The sequence below is a fragment of the Aspergillus aculeatinus genome, assembly GCF_003184765.1.
Source record: "Aspergillus aculeatinus CBS 121060 unplaced genomic scaffold BO66scaffold_12, whole genome shotgun sequence".
NCBI lineage: Eukaryota > Fungi > Ascomycota > Eurotiomycetes > Eurotiales > Aspergillaceae > Aspergillus > Aspergillus aculeatinus.
Window position 1 is genome coordinate 281 of NW_020291481.1, and position 26,070 is coordinate 26,350.

Genomic DNA, 26,070 nt, shown 5'->3' on the forward strand with positions numbered 1-26,070 from the left:
GGGAACTAAAGAAAGAGGAAAAGAAAAAATAAACACGGACAAATCCGTGGTGCTTATCCTAGCAGCAACTAACACTTAACAATCAGTCAATCACGGCCACAACAGCTCGGGAGAGCTTGAGAGGCGGTTCGTGATCAGAGACATGTGGACTCCACTGTTCCCCTGTCGGACAATCCTCCTCAATCTGAACTCTGTACGGGGTCTGTAGTACATACATACTGTACAGTGTCATGACTGTCATCATCATATCCGGGGTCCTCGTCACCCTTAGCAGCCAGCTAAACTACTTGCTCTCGACCTCTGTGCATGCCTCCCTTCCTCGTTCATGAAGGTCAACTGCGGACCGTGACATTCTTGACTTGACTTGACAGACATTTTGCGGCCCACAAACCCCGAATTTGGTGCCTGGCCTGTCAATTCATAGTTTCAGACTGTAACTGATTTACCTAATGGGCGCCGGAAAGGGCGGCGGGCTGGATGTTTCCATGGACACCGCACATCGCATTGTTTCCCGCCATCCTCCCTTACCAAATCTCAGGACTCCCTGACTCCCTAATCAACTTATACGATATGCTTAAATCACTGGCCAACTAACAATCAACGCTGGTAACTTACAGACTCCAATGAAAAGAGAGATACCAAGCAAACCGAATCCCGCTAATACCATGACCCTGACTCATTGGATACCAACGAAACCACACCACTGCATCCTGCAACTACTCGCTCAGAGCTCCACCACATCAACGTCGTAAACGAGGTGTTTCTGGCCCAAGCCCCACGACTCTAACCCCAGAATACGATACAGGCTCAAACTAGCCCACATAACGTTTTCTTTCAGCCACAACGCCCAAGGGTTGATGGCTTTCCGGCCTTGCCCATTCTTGGCCGCCAGTTGATAGATCTCGTTGACCCGCGGTCGACGAATCGCGTCGTATCGGGCAAACGCATCGTCCAAGCTCCAGTCCTGCTCTTGCAGTATCCGTGAGAGCAAGAATACATCCTCCAATGCCATGGACACTCCTTGCCCTGCGTGAGGCTGCATTGCATGCGCTGCGTCCCCAAGCAGGATTGCCCGAGATGTATACCATTTCCCACCCAGCGGGAGTCGGAAGACCGGATAGAACCCGATAAATTCCATGCGGTCCACCAACTCAGTCAGGATGCCCCTCCATTCGCCTCGAGCGGGCTTCGACACTGCTCTGATCGTGGCCTTGAACATCTCCATCTCTTGTTGACGTCGCTCTTCCCACCCGTCCCGCTCGTTGCCGGACTCAGAGTACGGAATGGGCGTCTCCCGCGAAAACAGCCAGTAAAGCTGGTCCCCGGACGCACTACACGGAAATGTTGCCATAAACCCCGCGGTGGTGGGGATTATGTTGGCCGACGTTTTAAGCTTCTCCGGTAGACCAGCCGTCGAGATAATGGAACCGCTACCCGCAATGCCGGAGTATTCGGGCTTGCAGGGCGGGTCAACATGCAACCGTCTCACGCTGGAATGGATTCCGTCACATCCAATCAGTATGTCGGCTGTCTCGGTTGAGCCGTCAGAGAAGGTTACCGTTACGCTGGATGCATCCTCCGTGATCGAGGTCAGTCGTTTGTCGAAATGGACCAAAATCTGCTCCTCATGAACGGCGTCGAACAAAACGCTCTGTAGGTCTCGCCGGAGAATGCGCAAATATCCAAAGCCAGTCCTTTCCGCCGCCCAGGCTGAGATATCAGTGCTGCCAATGCTGCCGTATTGCAGTGATTGCAGATGGAATCTGTCGACGGAAGAGCCGCGGGCAAGGAGGGCGTCGTGCAGACCCAAACGATGAAGTAGACGCAAGCCATTGGCAAATATGCCTATGGCCCCACCAATCGTAGTTGGCTCAGGTCTTAGCTCGTACACTGTAACATGGATGCTGTTCTCGCGATGTAGTTTGAGTGCAGCAGCAAGGCCGGCCGGGCCCGCACCGATAATGATAGCCTAGATAGATAGATGTCAGGAGCACTTACCGAGACTCTGTGGAATATCACTTACTTTCTGAATAACAGGCATGGTAATATGATGATTGTTTGGCATGTATTGAAAAGCAATCCAGGAGAGGTGGTCGCCTGTTTTTATAGACAGGAGGGCATGGTGCTCCGCGGGAGTTCCGCGGAGGGTGATGCCCCAACGGGATTAGCTCTGGCATTGCCCGTGTCCGGGGTAGGGAGATCTTTCCCGCAGTAGTCCGGTTACGGTATTTCTTAGTATCCATGATGGTTATCTATCCTCTAGACTATGCGATCGCTCTCTTTCGCCGTGCCGGGGCAGGGCAGAAAGGAAGTGCTTATGCCTCGAGGCCTTGTGATTCCTACTCTACATGACCAAGAAGAGGACGAGGACGGAAATGAGCCCATCCATTGGGTGCTATTTTCACACTTGTCTTATTCTCTAAATATCGGTGCATGGATCTTTCTGCTGAACATGCTGACGTGACTAAGATGCAATTAAGCCTTCACTCTTACGAGAACACCTGACTTACAAGGCATAACCAACTTATCGCTACGAGACAAACAATAGTGACCAACGCTTTGCAATGACCCAGCTAGGAAAATTCCTCGCAGATCTGTCCATAATAGCTAGCTTCGCGCTCGAACAAGCACTCCGGAACTGCTGTGGCCTTGTCGAAAGCAACTCCAAGTGTAGATAAGACTCTACTATTCTTATCTCTAACTTCTGGGACAGCTTGAGCAACGCTTCGTTCGCCGGAACATGCAGCGTCTCCAACATGACTGACCCACCACGACACACTGTTATCATAAAAGTAACACCGTCATCAAGTTACTGTGCTGCAATGATCTTATCAGCCATCTCGGGAAGCGTCTCTGCCATGACATCCATATCTCCAAACAACTCAGTGATCGGCTCCTTCTCCCAAATGGAACAATAAGCGGATTTGTAACTGTTAAGACGTGTTAGCAGCCTCGGAACCCGGTTGTGATGCTGCACCACTCACCCCGCACAGCGAGCCGCCGAAACGTCCCACATATGACCGGCAGCGAACCATGGCCGCCCATTCTGTGACAGTTGCTCAAGGAGCGGCTGGTACGCTTGCAGATCAGGCTTTCCTATCCCCTGGGTATCGCAGGACAGCAGATTCTCTGCGGGCCATTCGAGACCGGCCTCTGCGAAGTAGCCCCCCACTCTCGCCAGGTCCCCAGCTGTGAAAGCCCAAACCGTGTACCCAGCGTCGCGCAGCTTGGTGATGCATTCTACTGCGCCCGGTCGCAATCCAAGTTTGGCATACTTTTCCATGATGAATTCGAGGTCCTTTTCCGTGGCGAAGCTTCGGGGCTCGGAGATGCCTGCCATGTGCAGCATGCGCCAGAACAGCAGCTCAAAGCACGTCGCAAAGGGCTTATACTGGCCACTGATGCTAAGATAGGTGTATTCCCGCTCTGCAACTTCGATCCAGGTGTATCCCAGCAGCGTCGGCTTGATGCCCTCCGCTCGGAGTCGGTCGCCCATCTGCTCGTCGATCGCATCGAATAGGACATCATACGAAACCAGAGTGCCCACGATGTCGAAAACCACGTTCTTGCTGCTAGACATAATGATGCTTCTGGACACTAGAAGGTATGCTTGTCGGTGTGGGACGTTAGGTTTCTGGCTGCGACCAGAAGAGTATTCATATCGCTTCTTATATGCTCGAATGTGGTCGTGGCTAGCCTTGGACTCCTTTGCACCCCACTCTTGCTCTACTTGGCCTGACGCAACCAAGTGAGGAGAAGCCAGGAGGTGAGATCCGAAGACCTATGACTGGCTGTCTGCGCCGTACATTGTGACTCGGCTATCGTCCAAGTCTTATCTTGTTGTATATGGCTTCACGCCGAAATGATTAGATATGGGTGCATAACGACCAATGGTATCTCTACTTTGCTATCTACAGTAGGAGATATAAGATGTCGCAGGGCATTCCAAGTGACTCATTCTCATCAACTCGGCAGTACACGAGACGCCAACAGCCATGACGACGAAAAAAACGGCCGCGGAACCACACAATGTGGAGATCATCGCTGATCTCGAGCAAAGGGATGACTTTGCGAAAGGCACATCGGAGCTCCTGGGAGCCAACGAAGATGTCGGCTATCATCGATCGCTGGGCCGTCGCCAAATCATGATGATGACCTTCGGGGCAGGCATCGGCACTGGCTTGTATGTCCAATTTGCCTCCTATTTGTGTTAGGAAAATAAGTCTCATAATGTGTCAGATGGGTCGGTACAGGCACAGCCCTCAAGTATGGTGAGACAATATCAGCCCTGGGAATGAACTACGGATCTGACCATCAAATGTAGCGGGCCCGGGTGGCATTGCCATCGCCTATACTATCACCGCGTATGTCCACAACAAAAGATGCTGTCTTGTTCACGTCCTAACCACTCGCCGCCAACAGGATGGTCGTCTACCTACAGTATATCTCGGTTGGAGAGATGACAACATACAAGCCGGTCCATGGTGGATTTATCCGACAATGCATCGAGTACGTGGAGCCTGCATTTGGGTTTGCAGTGGGGATCAACTTCTGGTTTTCTGTGAGCCTTCATCTCCACGGACATGACCCTCGATACGCCTAACAATGGATAGTGGGTGATCTGTATCCCCGCTGAGATCACAGCGGCAGTTTCCGTGCTCGAGTTCTGGCCGCAGACCCAGGTCGTCCCCCTTGCAGCATACATCACCATTTTCCTGGTCATTATCGCCTTGGCCAACTCATTCGGGGTTCGGCTCTACGGCCACGTCGAGTATGTCATGTCGTTTGTCAAATGTCTAGCCATCGGGGTCATGATCTTCTTTATGATCATCATGACCTCCGGTGGGATTCCAGCCACGCATGGTGCGATTGAATTCCGCTACTGGCGGAGTCCCGGTGCTCTCAACAATGGCATCAAGGGGATTTCCAAGGCCTTTGTGCAAGCCCTGTTCAGCTTTGGCGGCGGAGAACATATCGCTGTCATTGCCGGCGAGGCACGGGACCCTCGCCGGACCATCAAGAAAACCGTCTATCCGGTCTTTTGGCGCATGTTCGCCTTCTTCGTCGTCAACATCTGGCTCATGGGCATGTGCGTGCCGTATAATGACGAGAACCTGGTCAACGGGAGCGGCACACTCGGAAGTCCCTTTGTTATTGCTATCGAGCGTGCAGGGGTGATGTGGCTGGCTCATATCATCAATGGCTTCATATTTTTGACGGTGATCAGCTGTGGAATCACCAGCACTTATATTGCCAGCCGTAGTCTGACAGCTTTATCGGACATGAAGATCATCCACGGCGTGTTTGGACGGAAAGACTCTGCCGGGCGACCATATGTATCATTGGCCATCAGCACCGCCCTCGGGGGAGGCTTAGCCTACCTGAACTGCAACGATACGGGTGCTGTAGTATACAGTTGGTTTTCGTCACTGGTGCGAAACCCTGCATCTCCGAGGACTTGTTTTCGACTTTTGAAGCTAACATTAACTAGGTGTCCGTCTCAACCCTGTTCCAGTGGTCCAGCATCTTCATCTCGCACATCCAATTCCGACGAGGCCTCGCCGCGCAGGGCATCAGCACCCAGTCACTACCCTTCCGAGCACCTGCGGCCCCCTACCTGCAGTACTTCGCACTGGTGATTGTTCTCTTCATTGCAGGTTGCGAGTTCTATCTGGCCTGCTTTCCCTTTGGTGAGAAGGGATCCGCCAAGTCCTGGTTTTCCACTTACATTGCTGCGCCGTTGTTCTTCATGGACTATTTTGGTTACAAGGTAGGTTAGTCGGCCGCAAACGATAGAAGGGTGCTGTTGATCCTTTCCAGATTTATTATCGTTCGAAGCTTGTCCAGCCAACTGAGATGGACTTCACGGCGGCTCAGGCTTTCGATGAAGAAGACCGGGCTAGGGCTGCGGTGGGGTATGAGCGGGATCATGAGGAAGACACAGGGATGATGCAGCAGATCAAGAACTTGATCTTTGGTTAGCTTGGTTTCAACTGAAGGTTTTTAAGTTCAGTGAACTTAGAACACATCGTAGGTGTTAGATAACACTTCCGTGTTAGTGTTGTGAACCAAATGTAGATGGCACATCGGATGCATGAATGAATGAAAATATTTGAACAACTCTGTCCCCCTGTGCGTCGATTGAAGTAAAGTAGGCAAGTATGGTCAGCCCACGCCGAGGGAGTAAAAGAATCTATGGCAGCGTGTTCATGTGCCTTTGCTGGCAGAACCACTCAAGCAGCACCAACCCCTCTCTTTCCCGGCATGTTTCCCGCGAATACACGCCGAGCTAGTAGTGGCCTAAGCAAGGTGCTTAGACCGGGTCTGGTGGCGGGAGTAAGATTAAGGCGGTCTGTATGGTGGGTGGGAGTTGGGAGACCAGACGGAGCCTTTCAGAGGTTCGCAGGTTCGCCCGAGTTAATCTAGACTACCTAGTAGAGATGAAGATGATTTGATGTTGGAAGTAGGTTTTTCAACGGTAAACGTAGGCAGGAGAAGAGTCAGGCAGAAAGGCAGCGAGACTCGCTTGCGGCGGCTAATCCAGTTGCGGCGAGTCGGCGAGCGGCAGGGCAGCCATCCAAAGGCCAACGTTTGTTCCGGGACCACAGCAATCAAATCAATCTTGCGCGTATCGCCGATGTGCCCTCACTGCATCTCTCTCCTCCTGCTCCTCCTCCATGGCCATCTTAATACTTCCCCTCTTGTGACATCCTTACGTACTTACGTACTCATACTTCCGTACTTCCCGCTTGCTGATCCGCGCTTTCATTTCCTGTCTGGGTCTCCCTCGTTGTCCTCCCCCTCGCAATCGCCTATAACTTATCCCGACCGCCGGTGCGCGCTTCCTTCCCCTCCCAGTTGACGACTGGTGCGGCCCGGGTCCTTTCCACCCCTCTCCGCCCTGGCTCGCTCTCCGTTTGTCGTTGTCCGTTGTCCGACCCTACCCAATTCTCTCCAACCCTCCAACCCTCCAACCAATTCACCTTGCGCGCCTCTTCTCTCCACATCCCAACTGTCGCCTCCATCAACACACTCCTCCCCTAAACGGGCTCTACTTGATTCTCTGCCTTCATATAACCTTATTTCGCTTGTCGACTATCGCCCGACGACTTTCCGGTGAGCTTCGTGTGCTCCCTTCCTCTTTCTCCATTTCCTGCCTTCCTGCGCTTGCGGAACCCTTTCGCTGACTTTTTACCCTCTCCGGGGATCGTTGAAACAGCATGGTGACTAGCTAGGGAAACCATTCAGAACCCTGAATCTACGCCTCCCCCCCCCCTTCCTGTGCTCCGTCGGCGTCAGAGCACAACCTAAGCAACCTACCTCACCATGGCACCGCCGCAACCGTTTCGATCGAGTTCCGGTCCCACAATGTCCGAGCCGGCACCCACGACCATCCCTGCACACGCCGCGAATGGCGATGTCCATGCGCCTTCCGACCCTCGTCAACCCTCCCCCTCAGACTCTAAGCCCGTGTCAGTAAATCGCAAAAAGCAGAAACGCAGGCAGAAGCAGGCGGCCCGACTGGCCGCGGAGCGTCAGCTTGACAGCGAACACGGCCCCGAGCAGAACGGATCCAGTCAACCCAACGCAGATGGCCAGCTGTCCGATGAGCATGATTTCGATGAACCTGCTCCCAACGGCGACGCCTACCACGAGGACGACGAGCACGACCAACCACTCGATCGGGCGCAGTCGCATTCACCCGGGAACTCTGTTAATGGACAAGGTGGGGACGGTCAGCAACCCGCGACGGCGGCGGCAGCAACAGCAACCCGGAAGTCGAAGAAGAAGAAAGGCAAGAAAAGCCGGGCGGGCTCGCAGGCGCATGGCGACGAAAGTTCCACCCCGCTGTCGACCCCATCGATCTCCATGTCGCATCCTCTCCCCCCGCCGTTACCCCCGCACCTCGGATCGCACACCATCCTGAAGTCGACCAAAGACCGCAGCATCTGGAACACCTCCACGCAGGAAGAACGCGAGAACATCAAGACTTTCTGGCTGGAGTTGGGCGAGGAGGAACGGCGACAGCTGGTCAAGGTGGAGAAGGACGCGGTGCTGAAGAAGATGAAGGAGCAGCAGAAACATTCGTGCAGCTGCACCGTGTGCGGGAGGAAACGGACGGCCATTGAAGAGGAGTTGGAAGTGCTCTACGACGCTTACTACGAGGAGCTGGAACAGTACGCCAACAACAACCAAGGGTCGTTCGAAAAGGGCGCCCCGATGATCCCGCCCCCTCGGCTCTACCACCCTCCTCTACGGTCGCCTGGTCACCATACGCGCACGCAAGGCCAATACCACCCTTCCCGGGGCCGGATCCATGAGTTACCGGAGGATGACGAAGACCTGGAAGAGGAGGAGTACGACGAGGATGACGAGGACGAGGAACCGTACAGCGACGACGAATACGAAGACGAGGAAACCCGTGCGGCTCGCGCAGATTTCTTCGCCTTTGGGAACAGTCTGACTGTTAAAGGTAGGGACAATCACGAGCGCTTGGATCTGTCTGGGTTGATGCTGATTTGATTGCGTTTCTTTTTTCTAGACGGAATCCTTACGGTTGCAGACGATCTGTTGAAGAATGATGGGAAGCATTTCATTGACATGATGGAACAACTGGCCGAGCGTCGAATGCAGCGGGAAGAGGACACACAGTATGGCATCGCGGCAGCACATCAAACCCTCCATAGCGGTCACAATCACGGGCCCCTGGATGATGAAGACTATGACGATGAAGAGGATGAAGATTACGATAGTCAAGAAGAAGAAGATTACGAGGAAGATGAAATGGTCTGCTCCGGGCATTGGCTGGGTATTGATGCCGTGAAAGCTGACAGTTGCCTGCAGGATGCGATGACGGAAGAGCAACGCATGGAAGAGGGCCGGCGAATGTTCCAGATATTTGCCGCGCGCATGTTCGAGCAGCGCGTGCTGACGGCCTACCGAGAAAAGGTCGCAGAGCAGCGTCAGCAGAAACTGATTGAAGAGCTGATGGAGGAGGAATCGCGGAATGAGCAACGAAACGCCAAGAAGGCTCGCGAGGCAGAGAAGCGCAAGGAGAGGAAGCGGCTTCAGAAGCTGGCCAAGGAGGAGGAAAAGGCACGCCGAGAGGCCGAGAAGGCGGCGGAGGAGGCGGCGGCCAAGGCGGAGCAGGAGAAGAAGCTCGAGGAACAGCGAAAGAAACGCGAGGAGCAACGGAAGAAGCGCGAGGCGGAGCGGAAGGCCCAGGAAGCGGAACGTGCCCGCAAAGAGGCCGAAAAGCAACGACGACTGCGCGAGGAACGCGAACGACAGGCAGAGGCGGAACGCAAGCAGCGGGAGCAGAAGGAGCAAGAGAAGAAGCGGCGCGAGGAAGCACGGCAAAAGGAACGTGAGGAGCGCGAACTGCGGGAGAAGCTGATCAAGGAGGAACGAGAGCGCAAGGTTCGGGAGGAACAACTTCGGAACGTTGCAGCCAGCGAGGCTCAGCACGCCAAACGCACCTCGCATCCCGGGCTGATGCCTCTCTCCGCCAATGTGAACCACCCCCAAGGTCTGGGTCCGGGCCAGTTCCAGTCGCCGCACTTCTCAACGACTGCCCCAGTAGTGCCCCAGGCGCCCACGCCGTCAAGACCCCGGCAGACGTCCCAGCAGGGCTCCCATAGCTCGTCGCCTCGGTCCCAGCCGGCTAGCACCGAACCATCGCAGGTCTCCATCTCCCCTCGTTCGATGGCGCCGTCTCAGTCGTCCGGAGCCTCGAGCGTTACGTCCAAACAGGGCCATGGACAGCAGCCTATGCTTCATCATCCTCAGCCGTCAACCCCCTTGTCACCTCTTGGATCTTTAGGTCGATCCCATCCGCCCGGGTTCTCGCCGTCCCATCCGCCTGGCTTGGGCCTGGTCTCTAGAGCTCCTATCGGCCATGAGTTACCTACCTACCCGCCACACTCAGGACCGCTTCTCAATCAGCTGCGAGGATTCCCTGCGCCCAATGGAATCCCGATTCCTATTGGGATGAATGGCTCTCGCCCTATCCCCCCTGGACGAGGATTCCCACTGGATCCTGGGCACGGTTTGCCATTCCATAGTCAACAGCCCATGGCCAGTGCATTCTCTGGGCAGGCGAGTGGTTTGTCTCATGCTCACTCCCGACAGCCTTCCAGCTCGTTTGAGCGATCACCTCTCGAAGCGCATGCTCAACCGTCTCCTATCACCCGCCCCAGCCCCATTAAACGCCCTTCCAGCACGCAACAAGACCCGAACAACGCCCGTCGCAGTCAGCATGATGTGGACGATCTGAGTGCGCAGCTCGGTAGCAGTGCGCTCCTGGACGATACGGACATTCCGTTTGCGTCGCACCTGTCCCAGTCACTTCCCGGGGCAACACTTCCGGGTTCCCTGCCCGGGCCAACTCGCGCTAGCTTTGCGGCCCCGTCGCTGTTCCCAGACCCTCTCAGTACGTATGCCAGCGCGTTAATGTGATTCACATATGCTAATTGTTGCCACAGTTGCCAAGCACAGTGCTTTCCCGGCCAGCCCTAGCCTCGGGGGTACGTGGGGGTCACAAATACCTTTCGGCACCTCGCCCTTCCCCGGGGGTACGACATGGGGAACTGGACCTGGTAGGTCTCCAAGAATGCGTGGCTGTCGTGGGTAGCTGCTGACATGATTACTAGGGAGTGGCTGGTCTAGCAACGCGTTCGGGCCCGCAGTGCATCATCGAGCGCACACCTCTCGACCTGTGACGATCCGACTGCTGGTGATCCAAGCCTGTAAACAGCTCAACATGATGAGCCCCTCTAAGGGCGGCGGCGGCTACCACGACGTGAATGTCGTCCTGCGGCAAGTGGAGCAGCTCCAATCCCCGACCGAGCCGGCGATCTCGCTGAAGGAGATCCTCGACATCTGCGACACGGAAGGCAACACGCAAAACGGCGGCGGGTCGTTCTCGATCAAGAGCGACGAGACGGGGGAGTATGTCAAATTCGAACCGGACACCAACAGTGCCGCCTCAGGTCACAGGGGTAGCATTGTCCCTGGCGAGATCGGCAGTCCCATCCCCAGTAGCAGTGTCCCGGCCGCCGCCTTCAGCGGGACGGTGCCGGGGACTGGGATTGGGATTGGGACGGCCAATAACCCTCCCTCGGTGCTACGGCAATACACCTCCCCTCCGACCGGGTTCTAGGCGTTTTGTTTCTGTTTGTTGTTCGAGAACCTCTTGTCGTGCTGTATGTTTGTGGGCAAGACGAAAGGCGTTTATTGTTGTTTTCGACCCATGTCCGATACTCCGTACTGTACCTCATTTGCATCCTCATCCTCATGACTTCATCATTTCATCACTTGATCACGTAAAGCGTCGTGTTGTTCAATCTGTTTGTTTCCCTGTTGTCCTTCTGTCTTACTCTCCGAGACAAACCTTACCTACCTTTGTTACGATGGACTAAATATCCCCCCCTATCCCGACCCTGAATTCCTACCCTCACAAACCCTCCCACTGGGGTGACATGCCACTCTGTCTAATCAGATGAGATCATACCGCATCCTCTATCAACCTTCCGTTCCCGTCCCTGAAGAACGGGAAGTGATAACCGAGCCGAACCAAACATTAATGATATCCTTGTTCGAGTCGATTAGAACCCATCCATCCATCTCCGATCTCAAGATTCTGCTCCCGTATGTGTGTGTTGTATGTAGATGGTTTGGGATGGGATGGGGTCAGGCGTTTCGTTTGCGGTTGCGGTTGCGGTTGCGGTTGCGGCTGTGGTTGTATGCTTAGTTTGCGTGGGATAACCTAGATGCTGCTGTACTGTGCTGTGCTGCGCTATGCTATCCACACTGTGCTGTCTTGTGCTGTGTACACCGTGTGTAGCGGAGCGGAGCAGTGCTGTGCTGTGTACACTGTGCACGCGGTGCTTGCGGTGCTTGCGGTGCTATACCATGTGCCATGCCTAGGGAATACAGTCTAGCCCAGCCCAGCCTACTTTTCAGACCTTGGCTTGGATTTCACTTATAGATGTAGTATTAGTATCAGGGAGAAGGTGGATAGGTTCATACGAGTAGGTAGGTATTTCGGTAGGGAAGCAGGTGTTCAGGTGGGTAATGATAACTTCACTTGGGCTACGTTACAGCAAACGAGTACAGTAACCCTTAACTTAGTTAATTTAGTTGACTTACCCATAAGTTACCCCTGCGCCAGCAGCGCAGGGATCAGGGATCCCTCTCCCGCTCGTTTTGCCTGTCCTCCCTTCTCCTGCGCTGCGCTGCTCTGGCTGTACCCAACTGTTACTGTCGCTCATATTGTCATCGTCACTGTCATTGTCACTGTCACTGTCAAGGGAGGTGGGAGGTGGGAGGTGCGCTGTCCCTTGGGGAGTCTATTTCGGATCTGAGGTTTACAATTGAGAGAAGATATGTACTGTACTTACTTACTGTGCTGTACTGTACAAAATGATGGACGGGTTTATAGAGTACTGTACATCCTCATCACCAGGGAAATCTCAATCTACCCAATCACCCAGGGGGAGTTCGATTGACAATAGGTAGGTAGATAGATTGTTGCTGACGGTAATGATAATGATGATACACGCAGACCTCCGCCCTGCCCCCCGTACTCTCAACCATAGAAACCAACTCATAGTACGAGAACGGGAATCTTACAGACCATAAATAGTCTTATAGACGGAAGCAAAACGATACAGGATGCTAAGACGACAAGAAAAAGAATTGTATCAGAAAAAGTGGGTGGTTTAAAGTTGAATCAAGGCTTTGAATCAGAATGTGATTAAAATGGACGCGTCTCTCATTCATACAGGTCGTTCAGTCCCTCCTTACTGCCTCGGTTCCGTGACTACGCCTTCGTAATCCCGGGATCGGATGTATTCCAACGTGCGTTGGAAGTGGCGCTTGGGGCCCTCGAGGCTGGGGTTGGGCTCGTCCTTGTCGGTCTGCAGGTTGGAGTGGATGAGCTCGATCAGCCCGTTCAGATATTTGGTGGTCACGGTTTCGTTCTGCTGGTCGAAATAGTACACGTAACGGTTCAGGATCTCGACGAAGAGTTCCACGGACACGGCCGTGTCCATGCAGGCGTCGGCGACGCGGAGGGCCCGCTGCAGGCATTCGAGGACGCGCTTGCCGTCACGGTAGAGCTATCATGTTATCAGTTTAGTGGTTTATTGAGATGGAACAGGAGTCAGCGCAGGCAACGTACGTTCTTCGGGTCTTCCTCGCCCCGTTGCGGGTTCTCCACCACCCACCAGAGATGGCTGGCCAGATAGACGGCGCGACATTGATCGGGCTTCTTGAGCAGCTTGCTGCCGTGGAGCGCCGCCTTGGTGATGAGGGTGTCGTAGTTCTCCTTCGAGAATCCCCGCGTGCCGTGAAGCGCCCCGGCAATGATGCACACGGCCTGGAACTGCGCGCGGGAGTCGCTGATCGAGTCCTCGTAGATCGTAAACGCCTGGGCAAAGAACTCGTAGCTGAATTCTTCGAAGCCCGTCTGATCGGCCACCTCACCGCACATCACAAACAGCCGCAGCGCTAGGTCGGCGCATCCGGGGTTCACGCGTTGGTAGAGGTTGTTGACGCATTGATGCATGAAGCGGTACAGCGCCGAAGACTGCGACTGCCAGTTGTCATCGTAGTGCTCGCGAGCCTTGAGTTTACGCGCCAGGCGTATCGACGAGGTGATTAGGGCTGGTGTGGTGTAGCGGATGCGCTCGTTGCCGTCGAGGTAAGCTTTTCGGGTCGCTTGTAGAAGCTGCAAGATGCATTAGGGCACTGTCGTGAGAAGAGGAAAAAACGAGGGACAAACCTTCAACTGCGTATCATTGTCGTCTGCCTTGATCAAATGTACCAATCTCGCAAGCCACCCTTGCTCCTCAATGGTCTCCTCCGTCTCTCCTCGTCGCTGAGACCCAGGGTAGCCCATGGACTGCTGGGTCCCTTCCTTGATCAAGACTCTCAAAGCCTGCAGAACACGGTCGAGGTTCTCTGTGGTGGTGATCGGGGTTCCGTTCTTGAGGAGGCTGCGAGCGATCTCGCCCGCGACAGATCGCCGCGTGGGGTAAGACTGGGTGGTCAGAAGTGGGATGTAATGAGGCAAGGCCAAGGCCGTGAAGATCGAAACGTAAGAGCGGAGGGGAGCGGTGAGAATTTGCAGGAGATTTTGTTGCGTAGGAGCGGAGTGCAGGTCGGCGTGATCGGTATAGGCGGCGGTTTCTTTCGCCGCGAAGTCAAGGACCTGGTCGACGTATTCCAAGTGGTCGGGGTAGGTGTTGAGCGCTAGGTTGGCCAGCGACAGAAGAAGCGCCATGGTGTCTTGAATCGGGAGGCCGCGGCTCTTGATCAGGTTGACCACTTGATCATAGAAAATGGCATACAGCTTGACATCGGCAGGGATGGCCTCGGGTGCCTTTGCATCGCCATTCGCTGGTTTCCGCGCGCCTTCCTCCGCCGTTTCGCTGTCCTTCTTGGCCTGCTCGACACCATTCTCCTGGGCTGCCTCTGCGTCGGTCGCCGGCTCCTCCGCCTTCGTCTCTTCGGACACCTTGAGATTCTCGAGCAACTTGGTAACAGCCTCTTCCTCCTTCAGCTTGCGTGCCTCCGGATCCGCGGAAGCCTCTCTCTCGCGGGCAGCATAACTCGACAGGCGGTCCATCAACCCGATCACGATTTTCTTCAAGTCCACATGCGGGTTGAGCCGAGAGATCGCCGAGAGCAAGAGGTCCAAGGTGTGCAGATGGAACTCGTCCGGGAAGACCTTTGTGATGACTTCCAGCAGATACTCCTGCGCCAACACATCCCGACACTGCACGACCTGTTCCAGCAGCGCCTGCAGGATGCCGGACTTGTAGCCCTCAAGATCGACCAGCTGACTGAGGCGCACGACGTTGCTGCCGACTAGCAACTCCAGCTCGCGGCGCTCCTGCATGCGCTTCTCGCGCTCGCGGGACGGGCCCTGGTGCTGCAGGCGCACCCACAGCTTGTTCATCTCCACGAAGTTGGTCAGGACGAAGTTGATCGAGTCCTGCAGGTTGCCCTCGGGCCCGTCCCCGGCGCTCGTCGGCAGGTGGTCCCGCGCCTGGCCCGACAGGTAGTACCGCAGGAACAGGCCGCGGATGGGGTGCTGCACGCCGCGGCTCATCTCCATCATGTCCTTCATGATCTCCTTGACAGGGGCGTCCTCCACGGACATGTACACCGTCCCGACGGTGATCATGAGGTAGAGTCGCGGGATGATGTTGCCGGCATATTGGACGAGCTCGTACAGGTCGGCCAGGTGGTTGACCGGGTGGTTCTCTTTCAGGTACACGGAGAGGTGTCGCAGGGCGTCGAAGACCGCCATATATAACTCGTAGTATTGCTTGGGGCCCAGACTAGGGGTGCGGAGCTCGGAAACTAATGTAGACCTGTCGATAAACAAGGAAGGTGTAGGACTGAGTTAGCTGGTTTGTTGCTTGTGCGTGTTGCGCGATGCTTTGGTGTTCGCATGTTCAATTGGTCTTCCCATTGCTGCCTGGGGAGGAGGGGAGCTCACCCGCATTTCAGCGCATCCATTAATTTGCCGGGGGTCTCTAGACATTTCCGCATCATCTGCGACTGTTGACGCACCACGCCCAATGCCTCCTCGAGGAGACGAGTCTGGTCTTCGGGGGGTGCTACCGGAGTAGCCATGTTTGTTGCTTTGTGTGGATGGGGAGGCGTGAAGGAAGGAGGGGGGGGTAGATTCGAATTGGTGTTGAGAAAGTCGGAGCGGTAAACACCTGGCCGGAAAGGGGGAGGGGAGGCCGGAGCAAGGGTTTCAATGACGGAGATAGTGAGTTCCTTAGATGCGCGAAGGTGAGCACACGAGATTAGACGGCTCCCGGTCGATAGACAGGAGAATCGAGGGTGGAGATGAGCAAGAAGCCGGGGAAGGTGAATGCGGACATGCGATCAGGACTGGGAGACTGACTGTACCCGGCCAGTCGGTAAGTTAAGTCAGTAAATGGTTATGTAAACGAACCGCCCGGCGGGATCGTACGTCACGGGGGCACGAGGCAAGCTAACCGCTCTGGGTTTCTTATCATGATTCGGATCAATCATTCTATACACTCAATTCCATTCTATTGACTCCAACAGAACTAAAACACTCTATCTACCAGCGCATGAATGTACTGCTCCACCCACATCTAACAAATTGTATGTGACAGAAAGAGCTAAGTACAGTACAGTAGTAATTATCAAGCCACCGCCAAAAATAAATACCCATAAAACCATAAACCATAAAATCATAAAACCATAGAGCCGCAACGCCCCAGATATGCCAATCCTCATGAGAAACGATCGTCATGCCAGTCATGACACATAAAACCCGGGACCATATACCATAGATCAACAAGAAAAAAAGAACGCTTGCTTGCCATGTACCGTGTATCGTAGCGATCGCATTGGATCGCACCAGTCATAAAAAAAACCATATACTTAGTGAGAGAAGAAGCCAAGAAAGAGAGACCCTTCAGAGATAACTCAGTAGTCACCCGCAGTGCCGTTCCGAGCGTGCAGAGAGGTGCCGTTCAAGCTTCGGGCAAAGTGCTTGGTAGCAGCCTCGGTGGTGTTGGTTGCGCGCTTGGTCGCGTCGGACGGCTCCGCGGTGTTGTTGGAGTTCTGAGGGGCGAGCTTCGCGTCGACGGTGGTGAGTGCACGTCTCGCGAAGGCGGCCGCATGCTCAGGAGCAAGATCCGCGCGGGCCGGCTGGGTCTCGTTGGCGCTGCTGCCGGTGTGCTTGCTGGCTGCTTCGGTGCCGGTGAGTGCGCGCTGGGTCAGAGCCTTGGCGGAGATGTCGTCGTCCTTGTGCTCGGCGTGATGCTCATGCTCATGCTCGGTTCCGTTGTGGTCACCCAAGGAACGGGGCAGAGTGTCGTTGCTGCGCTTGGCCACTGTGATGGAATCCTCGCCGCTGGCGGGGGGTTCGGTGACGGTGGTGTTGGCCTGCGCATGGCGACGGTGGCGGTGCTCTGTGCTGTTGAGTCCACGCGCCGCAAACTGGGGCCCGGGGTGGGGGATGCCTGTCACCCGAGGACCGACACTCCAAGAGGAAAGAAAGAAAGGCTCCAGAGCTGGGGTGGAGGAAGGATATTCAGTGACGGTCACCGTCACGGGAGGCGAGGGCGTGGCGGTGACTGTCTCGACGGTGGGAGCGGCAGTGCCGGCGACGTCGACGACCTTGTATGGCAGTTCATTTCTGCGAGCAATGGTGTCGTTTGCTTGAGAATGGAAGACCGGGACTGACTGGGCAGTCAGGGAGAGAGCGAGAAGCAAAGCGGCGGTATACATGTTGGTGTGTGATGTGTAGGGTTGATGTTGGGTATGGTTGAAGAGGTTGACCAGAGGGAGGAAGAGGCACAAGGACGTTTCTGCTTTGAATATCGAAGACACTGAAATGTCTTACACTGGTATCTCAGTGGTGAATTGAATTAGAAGAGAGCTAGAAGCCAAAGCTCGAGGGAACCGATTCATTTATCACTTGGATGGAGACCGTAGAAACACACACCGATCCACCACAGGGCCCTGGAACTAAAGTTGGTAGCCTAAACAACATAGAAAATCGAAGAAGAGAAAACAAAAAAAAAAAGATCCACCTGGACCCAGAGAATTAGATCTTTATTCCATCATAGACGGCACGCCGGGCCCAGTGGGCGGAAGATTAAAGTGCAGGCTGGCGCATCCTCGTTGCTGTCAAAGGAGGCTGGGAAAGTGGGAATGGAGCCCTCATTGCCTGCCAGCCCCGTTGGTTTTTGGGCGATTGGCAATTGACCCTGCACCACGCTTAATTTTAGTACGAGTCAGGGAAATCTTGGCAAGGCACATGCAAATCCAGAGGTCGCTCAGAGAGTCAGAGCAGTTTTTGACTATACCACAGCACGAATTGAACAGTTCGATATGCGATATGCTGGATGCTGTATAGACCTAGAAGGTGAAGAGTGTTTGTTTTTGATGTGGCTGGGCAGCGGGCACACGGGCGGCTGTGGCAGATGACGTTGTTGTTTGTTATTCGACAGTTGACGGGCGGTGGGCCGAGGATCTGCCGCTCCAGAACGGCTGCATTGAAGGTTGATCACCTTTTTCCTCCACTACCTAAACTACCTAACACTACACTTACAAGCAACAACTCACAGTTACACAATGTTGATCACAAGTCCAGATTTCCCCCTACGACTATCACCGCCTCTATCAATCAACTAACAGTCTCCTCGACTATGCCGTCTCCCCAGCATGTTCTCTGCGGTGTAGATCCTCCTCTCCTACGTCATGAGAAAACCGCAATACCGAGGGATATACTTCGCTTCTCGGGGTGCTGATCAACCGGGTGATGTGGGTGTGTCCTGATATTCTATTCTTGATAGAGGCGGTGTCTTGATCAACACTCCCAATCCACCAGATGGTTCCAATGAAAACACTTGTCATGACCCACACATGACCAGGGACACCATGCACAGTACACAGATAGGTTGTCTACCGTACATAGTACATCAGCTACTATGTGACCCTTCAAAGGGTACATACCCGCACGACTAGATGAGCGAATTAGTTTGATCGAAGTGGGGCTGGTGGAAGTACAGCTGTATTGTGGAGGCAGGTTCTTGATGTATAGTTGTGTTCTGTTGTTCCATTTATAGCCTGTGCCTATCTTGCGTAATATGCAGTCCAGCTCTGCGGGCATGGATGAACCTTCGTGGCTATGGGGGCTCGAGCCGTGACTGTAGGTGAAGCGCGGCTCGTCGATCCGCCTATAGTCAGCGGTAGGCGAAGAGTTTACCCCCATGCAAGATTCCGTGTCGTTTGCATGCACGCCCGACATGTGCAGAGCTCGGCTCGGCAGGGTCTACGTAATGCGTCCGTCGGGATGAACTGTCCACACGAGGCGGTGTCGAGTCCTACTCGGATCCGATCTTCGGCTCCTCGTCGGTCGAAGACGAGCCCTTTTGCGCAAGAGAGATGGAACTGACTTCTCGTAGTGAAAAGCTGAACTACGCTCAAGACAGAACCAGGTCCTCGACTCGGACCAAGCCACATCCCAAGCCCGCGGCGGCCCATCCGGCGCATGCTTGGTTGGGGTTCCACGAAAGCGCAGTAACGTGCGTTTCCTCCTCGTAGATCGTGATCATCGCCATCCCGTTGACCAGCTTGCGATCCCCGATCAGGTTGCGCAGCAGGCTGACACTCTCGGCGCGGTATCCGTCGTAGAAGCGACTGACCCCGGTGCCGGTATCGTGCGGGCCACGCACCCATTCATGCTGGAACCAGTTCTGTTGCCATTGCTTCTCCTTGGAGTGCAGCACCCGCCGAAGCGGGTTGGTGGCTTGCACCGTGCCCCCCACGCAGCCAAACAGGACGCTGGGATGCCAGTAGCTGCACGGCGCCAGCGCCGAGATGGGGCTCGGCAGTCGGGCGACTGCGGTCGAGGTGTAGAACCGCCGGACGGCGAGCAGACGGGCGAAATCGTTCTCGTCACTAGAGAGGAACGATTGCAGCGGCGGGCAGTACGAGAGATGGGTCGAGCCCACCCGCATGCGATTCGTATACACCTGGTCCTTGGGTGGGTCGACGACGGACGTAAGCCTGGTGTCGCCGTCCATGGAGGTAGTGGCTATCAAATGGGGATACGTAGGGTAGGCGGATGAGATGTTGAGAACCCAGGTGGAGTGAAGTGCTTGGTAAAAGTAAGGGGCGGGACTCGAGGACGAGTTCGAGGACGGCGCGATGCTCCAGATTGCGACATACCCGTTGGCACAGCCGACGGCAATATCGCTTGGAGAGAGCCATGTCACGCATGTACAAACAGTCGATGGCGGCTTCGCCTCGAAGATCGTGGAATGTACCTGATCTAGGAAGGGGGGTTTAGTATACCGACAGCCACCAAAAGGACAGGAGCAAAGAACCTACAGAATTCGGCTTTCTTGGTATCCCGGCCGATTTTCACGTCGATGACTCGCACATAACCATCGGTCCAGATGCCCACCAGAAGCCCCAGGGTCTCGCGCTCGTCCTCGTCGTCTTCGTCTCGAGGACTGCGAGGCATAGGACACCAGGCCAACCGGCGCAAATCGCCCCAATCCGTACACAGCGCCAAGCGCAAATGCGGCCGAAGTCCCAGATCGATCTTCCGCGCCAACGTCTCAGACTCTTGAGCCTGGAACGCCCAGATCTGCAGAGCGCAGGGATAGGGCGCCGAGGGCCTGAACGCCGGCGCGGCCTGGTCCTTCAGCGGATCGGGGACCTTGGCCTTCTGGTCCGGTAGAATCGGGGCCACGACCGCCAGATACTGCGTGCGACCCAACTGATTCGGCGCCCAGGCCAGACATTGCACTTTGCTCCCGAAGTTCAGCAGCCACCCCTCGCGGACTTTATGGCAGCCCGACCCAGCCTTGGCTTTGCTGGCCCACGCGTCGCCGAAATCGAGCACCTGATGCTGGCCCAGCGTGAACTCCTTCTGGTCATCCACGGGCCCCAGGAGAACGGTATGATCCCCGCGCGAGCGAGCCAGGTACTTGCGGCGCGCGGCCGCCTCCCCGAGCTTCGCCACGCGCTGCCGCAGCCGGAACCGCTCGCGGACCGCGTCGGTATAGTACCAGTCCCAGCCGCGGGCGCTCTCCAACTTCAGAAGGTCGGGCTCGACCCCAAAGGTCAACCCATAGCCATAGTCGGCGCCGTCCCTCGCCCTCTGCAGCGCCTCGCGGGTCGGAAACGTCGAATCCACCCCGCCACCCCACCGCTCGCGCGCGTAGATCATCGCCAACAGATCCCGGTTGTCCGTCCCAAACATCACCCGCAGATGCACCGCCTTGCCCACATGTTCGAGGGGGTTGAACGAGCCGCGCGAATGCGTCGCATCGCCGGTCAGCAGCAGACTGCCATCCGGATGTCGTCGCTTAGGTGTTCTAGAGTTGGCGGCGGCGGCGGCGCCAGCACCAGCACCAACACCAGCAGAGGTACCACCAGCCTTGCGTGACTTCCGACGAAAAGGCCCGCCACCAGCAGTAGCAGTCCTCGCCCTCACATTGCCTCCAGCTTCACTACCATCCTCCTCGTCCTCATCACCCTCGACCTCCTCCGCCTCTTCTTCATCCCGGAACTCCTCGTCGTCATCGTCATCATCATCATCATCAAAGTTCCCAGCGTCCGGCGTCTCAAAGTCCTCATCGGAGGATTTATCGTTCACGGCCGCGAACGCGCGTGTGCTCCTCCCTTTCCCTTTCCCCTTGTGCTTGTTCTTGTTCGTCTGCTTCTGCTTCTGCTTCTGCGACGCCGCTGCTACCGATACGTCACCTCCATCACTATCATCCTGTTGATCCTCTTCCGGGTCGTTGTCGTTATCGTCATCGCTAACTCCGGCCGCCACGAACGGGTCCTCTATATATTTCGTTCTGGCGCCGGAGGTGCGATTGCTTCGGCGGGGATGGGTCATGATTGTGTAGGTGATGGGGGTCGAATTCTGCGGTAAATCAGGTAGGTAGGCAGCTAGGCAGGTATGTACTCGTGGTGGTGGTGGTTCTGCAGGAGGATTTGGTTGTGAGGTTAGGTCAGTTGTCTGCCGAAAGTCCCTTCAGTCGGGTCGTCGCATTGCGGATCTCAGGGCCAAATCACGGCTCAACTGAGTTTGTGCTTGGGATAGTCGCCGAGTTATGTTATAGCAGATGAGGCCTCATTGCTGTGGGGAGTATGTTGAAATATTGTGGGGTCATGAGTCAAAGTGAAGGCGAGTTTGTGCAGTGCAGCGGACGAGCCTGGAGAAAATATGCGCCGGATGAATCGCTCGGGGGGCGCCCGCGGAGTAATGCTGGTTACCTGATTGGGTTAGAGGTCTTGGCGGGGGGAGCTATGAGTTGGGGTATCAACATACTATCTACCTAGGTATGAGTATGAGTAGGATGATTTGGAGATATGAAGACTGGTATGATAAGGAAAGATGTAATGAGAGATGTCTGTACTGTCTGTACCCCGCTATTGCCCGGTAAAATTTAAGAATGACTGGCTCTACACTAATGCACTGGATCGCAATCCGAACTGACAGCTCCGACCTTCTACACCCGAATCGGGGCTGGAACCCCGCCCTGGCTCAGTGACCGCATCACTGGCACCACCGGGTCGTCCTCCGTCGATAACGATAAGTCCTCCAACTACTGAACCGACCCAAATTACCTGCTTCCACCAAAAAGTCCTACAATCTCATCCACACCACCGCCATCAACCAGACAACACACTCACACTCACACACATACAATCACCATGTCTTCCCCGAACCACTCACCCCCCGGCATTCTCCACGAATACGTACGTCCACCCTAACCTCACAAACTCCCCAAACCCCCCCCCCCCCCACCTAACACTGTCCTACACAAAAAGGCTCCCCACCTCGTCGCCTTCGAATTCAGCTCCCCCACCAATGACCCCAAGCCCAACACCCTCCTCTTCATCGGCGGCCTCACCGACGGCCTGCACACGGTCCCCTACGTCCGCACCCTGGCGCAGACCCTGACACCCAAAAGCACCTGGAGCGTCTTCAACCTCCTCCTCAGCAGCTCCTACAGCGGCTTCGGCACGGGCAGCCTCGACACCGACGTCGCCGAGATCGCGCAGTGCATCGAGTTCATCCGCACGCGCCTGCCGCACAAGGCCGCCGGCAAGATCGTCATCATGGGCCACTCGACGGGCAGCCAGGACGTCCTGCACTACCTGCACTCGCAGCAGCCCCGAAACCGGCCGGCGGTCGATGGGGCGATCATGCAGGCGCCCGTCTCGGATCGCGAGGCGCTGCTGGTCAAGATCCAGGAAGCAGACGGCTTCCAGAAAAATGAAGTGCGGGGCGCCTACGAGCAACTCGTGCAGATGGCGCGCACCGGGCCCGCCAACTTCCTCCTGCCCATGGACTTGCTCGCCCGCGTGGGATTGCCCGAGAATACGCCGGTCACGGCGGCGCGGTTCTGGAGCCTGGCCAGTCCCGACAGTCCCCAGCGGCCGAGCGCGGATGATCTGTTCAGTTCGGATCTGGGGGATGAGAGTCTCGCGGCGACGTTCGGGAAGGTGGCGGAGAGGAGTCTTTTGAAGGGGAGGCTGATGGTTCTGTTCTCGGGGGCGGACGAGTATCTTCCCCCCTGGGTGGATGTGCCGGGGTTGATGGGGAGGTGGAAGCAGGCCGTGAATGGTGGGGGGCAGAATATCTGGGATAATGAGGGCAGTGCAGCCATTGAGGGGGCGAGCCATAATGTGAGTGACGTTGGGCAGGAGGAGCTGGTGCATCGGGTCAGTCGGTTCTTGGAGAGAGTTGAGAAGCCAACCTAAACGCTGTGGAGAGTTATCTGCACCGATATCTTTTCCATTGAGCCAAGAGCCAAGGGGGGGAGGAGAAGTTCTAAAAATGTACATACTAGAAGAGGGCGACAACGGGAATTTTGACGACAAGAATAGACAACGGAGGGTATAGTTAGATGATAGATGGTAAAAAAAATGATCAAAGTCGATAGAGTCAACCCCCAAAAAACAGAGCAGTCGGGAAACAAATGCTCCAATCCCCCTTAAAACAGAAGACATCTCCCGAAAAGCATCCATTTAAACCTTCAACCACAGAGTCATCACTCCCTTCAAATACTCGACAATCTCATGCCCGCCCAACTTACTCTCGCCGAACAAACGATCCACGAACGTGATCGGACACTCGGCGACCTTGAAACCCATCGCCTTGGCGCGGACCATCATCTCCATCTGGAAACTGTACCCCTTGGACTGGGTGCTGTGGATAACCTTCTCCAGCACGCTCTTCTTGTACAGGCGGAAGGAGCCCGTCAGGTCGCTGACGCCGGGCATGAGCATGACGTCGGCGATGAGGTTGGCCGTACGCGAGGTGAACTTGCGGAACAGATCCCAGCCGTAGACGCCCCCCTTGATGTCGCCGCGGGCGGCGTAGCGCGTGCCCGTGACGATGTCCGCGTCCGTCTCGCGCTGGATGTCGATCATCGTCGGGATGAACTTGGGGTGGTGGCTGAAGTCCGCGTCCATGATGATCACGTAGTTGCCCGTGCAGAACTGCAGCCCGTGGATGTACGCCGTCCCCAGCCCCAGCTTGCCCGCCCGCGGCTTCAGGATGATGTGCTCCGCGCCCCAGTGCTGCTGCAGCTGTTTGGCCACCTCCAGAGTGCCGTCCGGGGACCCGTCGTCCACGATGATGACTTCCCAGTTCAGGTTGCTGTTTTTGTGGGGGCCGGGTGGTCAGTTTTGTTTCCGAGGACTTGGGAGGGAGGGGAACAGGATGTGGGGTGGGAAGGGAGGTAGGTAGGTAGGTAGGAGAGAAGAGGAGGTTTAATGGAGGCGAGGCGAGGAAGCTACTCTCCATTGGAGATAACAATGGGAGAAAGATCATTGATGAGAATGGGGGGAATAAACGCACTTCTCGCGAAACGTCCGCTCCAACAACCAACAGATGATAGGGAGGTTCTTCCGCTCATTGTAGGTCGGCAGGATGACCGAGTACTTGTTCGTCGAGGCACCCATGATTCTGTTTTGTGAATGTTGCCAGTAAATGATCCGCGAATTGGTCAAGAAATTGGATCCGTGCTCCAAGACACAAAAAGATAGATAAGATCAGGAAGGGAAAAGGGAAAAGGGAAAAGGAGTGAAGGTCAGCAAAGTGCTGGGGAGAGGAGGAGTAAGAGTGAAAGAGTGAAAGCGCGCGGCGCGGGCTGGACTTGGCGACGAGGACGGACAGACGACTACTGACTGGTGCGGGAGATCCGCATTCGCATCCATTCAACGTGGCCAGTCCAGCAGTAAGACTAAAGACTGTCCAGTTGTTTCACCCTCGGTTCAACTGGCTAACTTAGCTCGCCGTTCCTGCGGTCGTCGTCGTTTTACATCGCTTACATCTGCACACCCTCACTTCTGCCCGCAGTTGATTCTTCAGTACTTCAAGAACAAAAAGAAAAAAAAAATAAAAGCAGGAACTTTAATCCGTGAGATCCGTTAAGGTACATAGAAATACATGGACAATTCGTCTCTCAATGCGCTACAACTCTCAACCTTTACTTATTTCTTCACCTGGTTATACGCGTGATCGTACCGTTGGTCCATCTCCTGGTTGTGTCTCTTGACATCCTCCGATGCGTTGTCTCCCACTGTTCCATCGATCTCTGCATTGGGCGAATTCTCGCCGTCCGTGATGGTCGGTTTGGCCTTGTTGGATGGTGTGGTCTTACTGTGACTCTTGCTTTCGACGCCAGTGCCAGTGCCATGACCGGTGTCCTTGCTGCCACTGTTGTTGCTGGACTGCTGGGACTTCTTCGACGAACCACCAACGTCTGGGGCGGGCGGGCCTATTGTGACGAAGGCATTAGTTCATTCTATTCCACATCAAAGTGCTTTGTTCCTTATCCTTGAAGGTAAAGCTACTTACCCGGATGCTCGAGGTCTCGAGTAGGCTCGTTGCGGGAGGTGTTGGGCTGTTCAGCCTGGGTCTCGCCCTCGCCGCCGTAGGAGCTATGAGCGTAGCCGCGCCAGGGCTGGACGGTCTTGGAAGTGGAAGTAAGACGCGATGCTGGTCGAATGAAGGGAGAGTAGCTTGCACGAAGGGATAGTCTGCTGCTGCGAAGTATGGAAGCCATGATGCTGGTGTGAGGTGAGATGAATAGTGACACGAAGGTAAAGAAGGTGAGAACAATAGGTAATGTACAATGTAGAATTGCGTTCGTTCAGATATTGATCCAGAATTTGATTAACTTCAGCACCTTAGGGACTGCCCACTTTATTTAGTAGCAGATGGCTTAGTCGCCCCCGGATGATCAAGTGGTGATCGACTTCGAAGGGGAGGTGGGTTGCGGACGATGACGTTTGCATCCGGTCATCTTCCCAAACCCCAACCCGACCATTGCGCAACCACTGTTGCATCGCCCCTGGCTAATTCGGGCACGTAAGGGCGCAAAAGAATTATGAATGTGAGGTTAATGGCTTGTAGCACAGTCCACGAAGAGGTTGTTTCCGCTTCGCACCCGCCTAAAGCAAATAGTAGATTCAGACCATATTACCAGAACATGTCGAAATGCCAACCAAATTCTCAACGAGAACATA

General features: G+C 55.3%; 11 protein-coding genes across 11 annotated transcripts; 4 read left to right on the plus strand and 7 right to left on the minus strand.

The window, feature by feature from the left end:
- Positions 1–229: 229 nt before the first annotated feature.
- On the minus strand, positions 230–2,053 carry BO66DRAFT_389960 (FAD-dependent oxidoreductase). Its single transcript, XM_025646899.1, has 2 exons — positions 2,024–2,053; positions 230–1,969 (listed from the first exon to the last, which is right to left on the minus strand). Exons 1-2 carry the CDS (start codon positions 2,039–2,041, stop codon positions 725–727), a joined length of 1,263 nt encoding a protein of 420 aa, XP_025506075.1. The 5' UTR covers positions 2,042–2,053; the 3' UTR covers positions 230–724.
- Positions 2,054–2,809: 756 nt separating this feature from the next.
- On the minus strand, positions 2,810–3,580 carry BO66DRAFT_427135 (haloacid dehalogenase-like hydrolase; the record flags this gene model as incomplete). Its single annotated transcript, XM_025650328.1, has 2 exons — positions 2,810–2,930; positions 2,985–3,580. The coding sequence occupies 2 exons, from the start codon at positions 3,578–3,580 to the stop codon at positions 2,810–2,812; spliced, it is 717 nt and encodes a 238-aa protein (XP_025506076.1).
- Positions 3,581–3,995: 415 nt separating this feature from the next.
- On the plus strand, positions 3,996–5,982 carry BO66DRAFT_317823 (amino acid transporter; the record flags this gene model as incomplete). Its single annotated transcript, XM_025643580.1, has 7 exons — positions 3,996–4,183; positions 4,240–4,271; positions 4,325–4,364; positions 4,423–4,561; positions 4,614–5,432; positions 5,492–5,770; positions 5,821–5,982. The coding sequence occupies 7 exons, from the start codon at positions 3,996–3,998 to the stop codon at positions 5,980–5,982; spliced, it is 1,659 nt and encodes a 552-aa protein (XP_025506077.1).
- Positions 5,983–6,066: 84 nt separating this feature from the next.
- On the plus strand, positions 6,067–6,444 carry BO66DRAFT_389962 (uncharacterized protein). Its single transcript, XM_025646900.1, has one exon. It carries the CDS (start codon positions 6,196–6,198, stop codon positions 6,424–6,426), a length of 231 nt encoding a protein of 76 aa, XP_025506078.1. The 5' UTR covers positions 6,067–6,195; the 3' UTR covers positions 6,427–6,444.
- Positions 6,445–7,860: 1,416 nt separating this feature from the next.
- On the plus strand, positions 7,861–11,498 carry BO66DRAFT_389963 (putative stress response protein Nst1). The gene is made up of 5 exons (XM_025646901.1): positions 7,861–8,473; positions 8,543–8,787; positions 8,845–10,432; positions 10,485–10,598; positions 10,653–11,498. The coding sequence occupies exons 1-5, from the start codon at positions 7,870–7,872 to the stop codon at positions 11,159–11,161; spliced, it is 3,060 nt and encodes a 1,019-aa protein (XP_025506079.1). The 5' UTR covers positions 7,861–7,869; the 3' UTR covers positions 11,162–11,498.
- A 957-nt stretch (positions 11,499–12,455) lies between these two features.
- On the minus strand, positions 12,456–15,910 carry BO66DRAFT_344905 (vacuolar protein sorting-associated protein 35). The gene is made up of 4 exons (XM_025644533.1): positions 15,512–15,910; positions 13,787–15,383; positions 13,184–13,732; positions 12,456–13,121 (listed from the first exon to the last, which is right to left on the minus strand). Exons 1-4 carry the CDS (start codon positions 15,646–15,648, stop codon positions 12,804–12,806), a joined length of 2,601 nt encoding a protein of 866 aa, XP_025506080.1. The 5' UTR covers positions 15,649–15,910; the 3' UTR covers positions 12,456–12,803.
- Positions 15,911–16,067: 157 nt separating this feature from the next.
- Positions 16,068–16,398, minus strand: BO66DRAFT_29461 (uncharacterized protein). The gene has a single exon (XM_025643185.1). The coding sequence runs from the start codon at positions 16,313–16,315 to the stop codon at positions 16,112–16,114; it is 204 nt and encodes a 67-aa protein (XP_025506081.1). The 5' UTR covers positions 16,316–16,398; the 3' UTR covers positions 16,068–16,111.
- Positions 16,399–17,638, minus strand: BO66DRAFT_29460 (uncharacterized protein). Its single transcript, XM_025643184.1, has one exon. It carries the CDS (start codon positions 17,287–17,289, stop codon positions 16,483–16,485), a length of 807 nt encoding a protein of 268 aa, XP_025506082.1. The 5' UTR covers positions 17,290–17,638; the 3' UTR covers positions 16,399–16,482.
- A 1,263-nt stretch (positions 17,639–18,901) lies between these two features.
- Positions 18,902–21,707, minus strand: BO66DRAFT_29457 (transcription factor TFIIIC subunit TFC6). Its single transcript, XM_025643183.1, has 2 exons — positions 19,900–21,707; positions 18,902–19,840 (listed from the first exon to the last, which is right to left on the minus strand). Exons 1-2 carry the CDS (start codon positions 21,419–21,421, stop codon positions 18,990–18,992), a joined length of 2,373 nt encoding a protein of 790 aa, XP_025506083.1. The 5' UTR covers positions 21,422–21,707; the 3' UTR covers positions 18,902–18,989.
- Positions 21,708–21,942: 235 nt separating this feature from the next.
- Positions 21,943–23,280, plus strand: BO66DRAFT_344910 (uncharacterized protein; the record flags this gene model as incomplete). Its single annotated transcript, XM_025644534.1, has 2 exons — positions 21,943–22,287; positions 22,360–23,280. Coding segments are annotated over exons 1-2 (966 nt in total), but the record flags the coding sequence as incomplete, so codon positions are not given.
- A 282-nt stretch (positions 23,281–23,562) lies between these two features.
- BO66DRAFT_399592 (nucleotide-diphospho-sugar transferase) lies at positions 23,563–25,607 on the minus strand (the record flags this gene model as incomplete). Its single annotated transcript, XM_025648690.1, has 4 exons — positions 23,563–24,196; positions 24,398–24,505; positions 25,067–25,319; positions 25,400–25,607. 4 exons carry the CDS (start codon positions 25,605–25,607, stop codon positions 23,563–23,565), a joined length of 1,203 nt encoding a protein of 400 aa, XP_025506085.1.
- Positions 25,608–26,070: the final 463 nt, after the last annotated feature.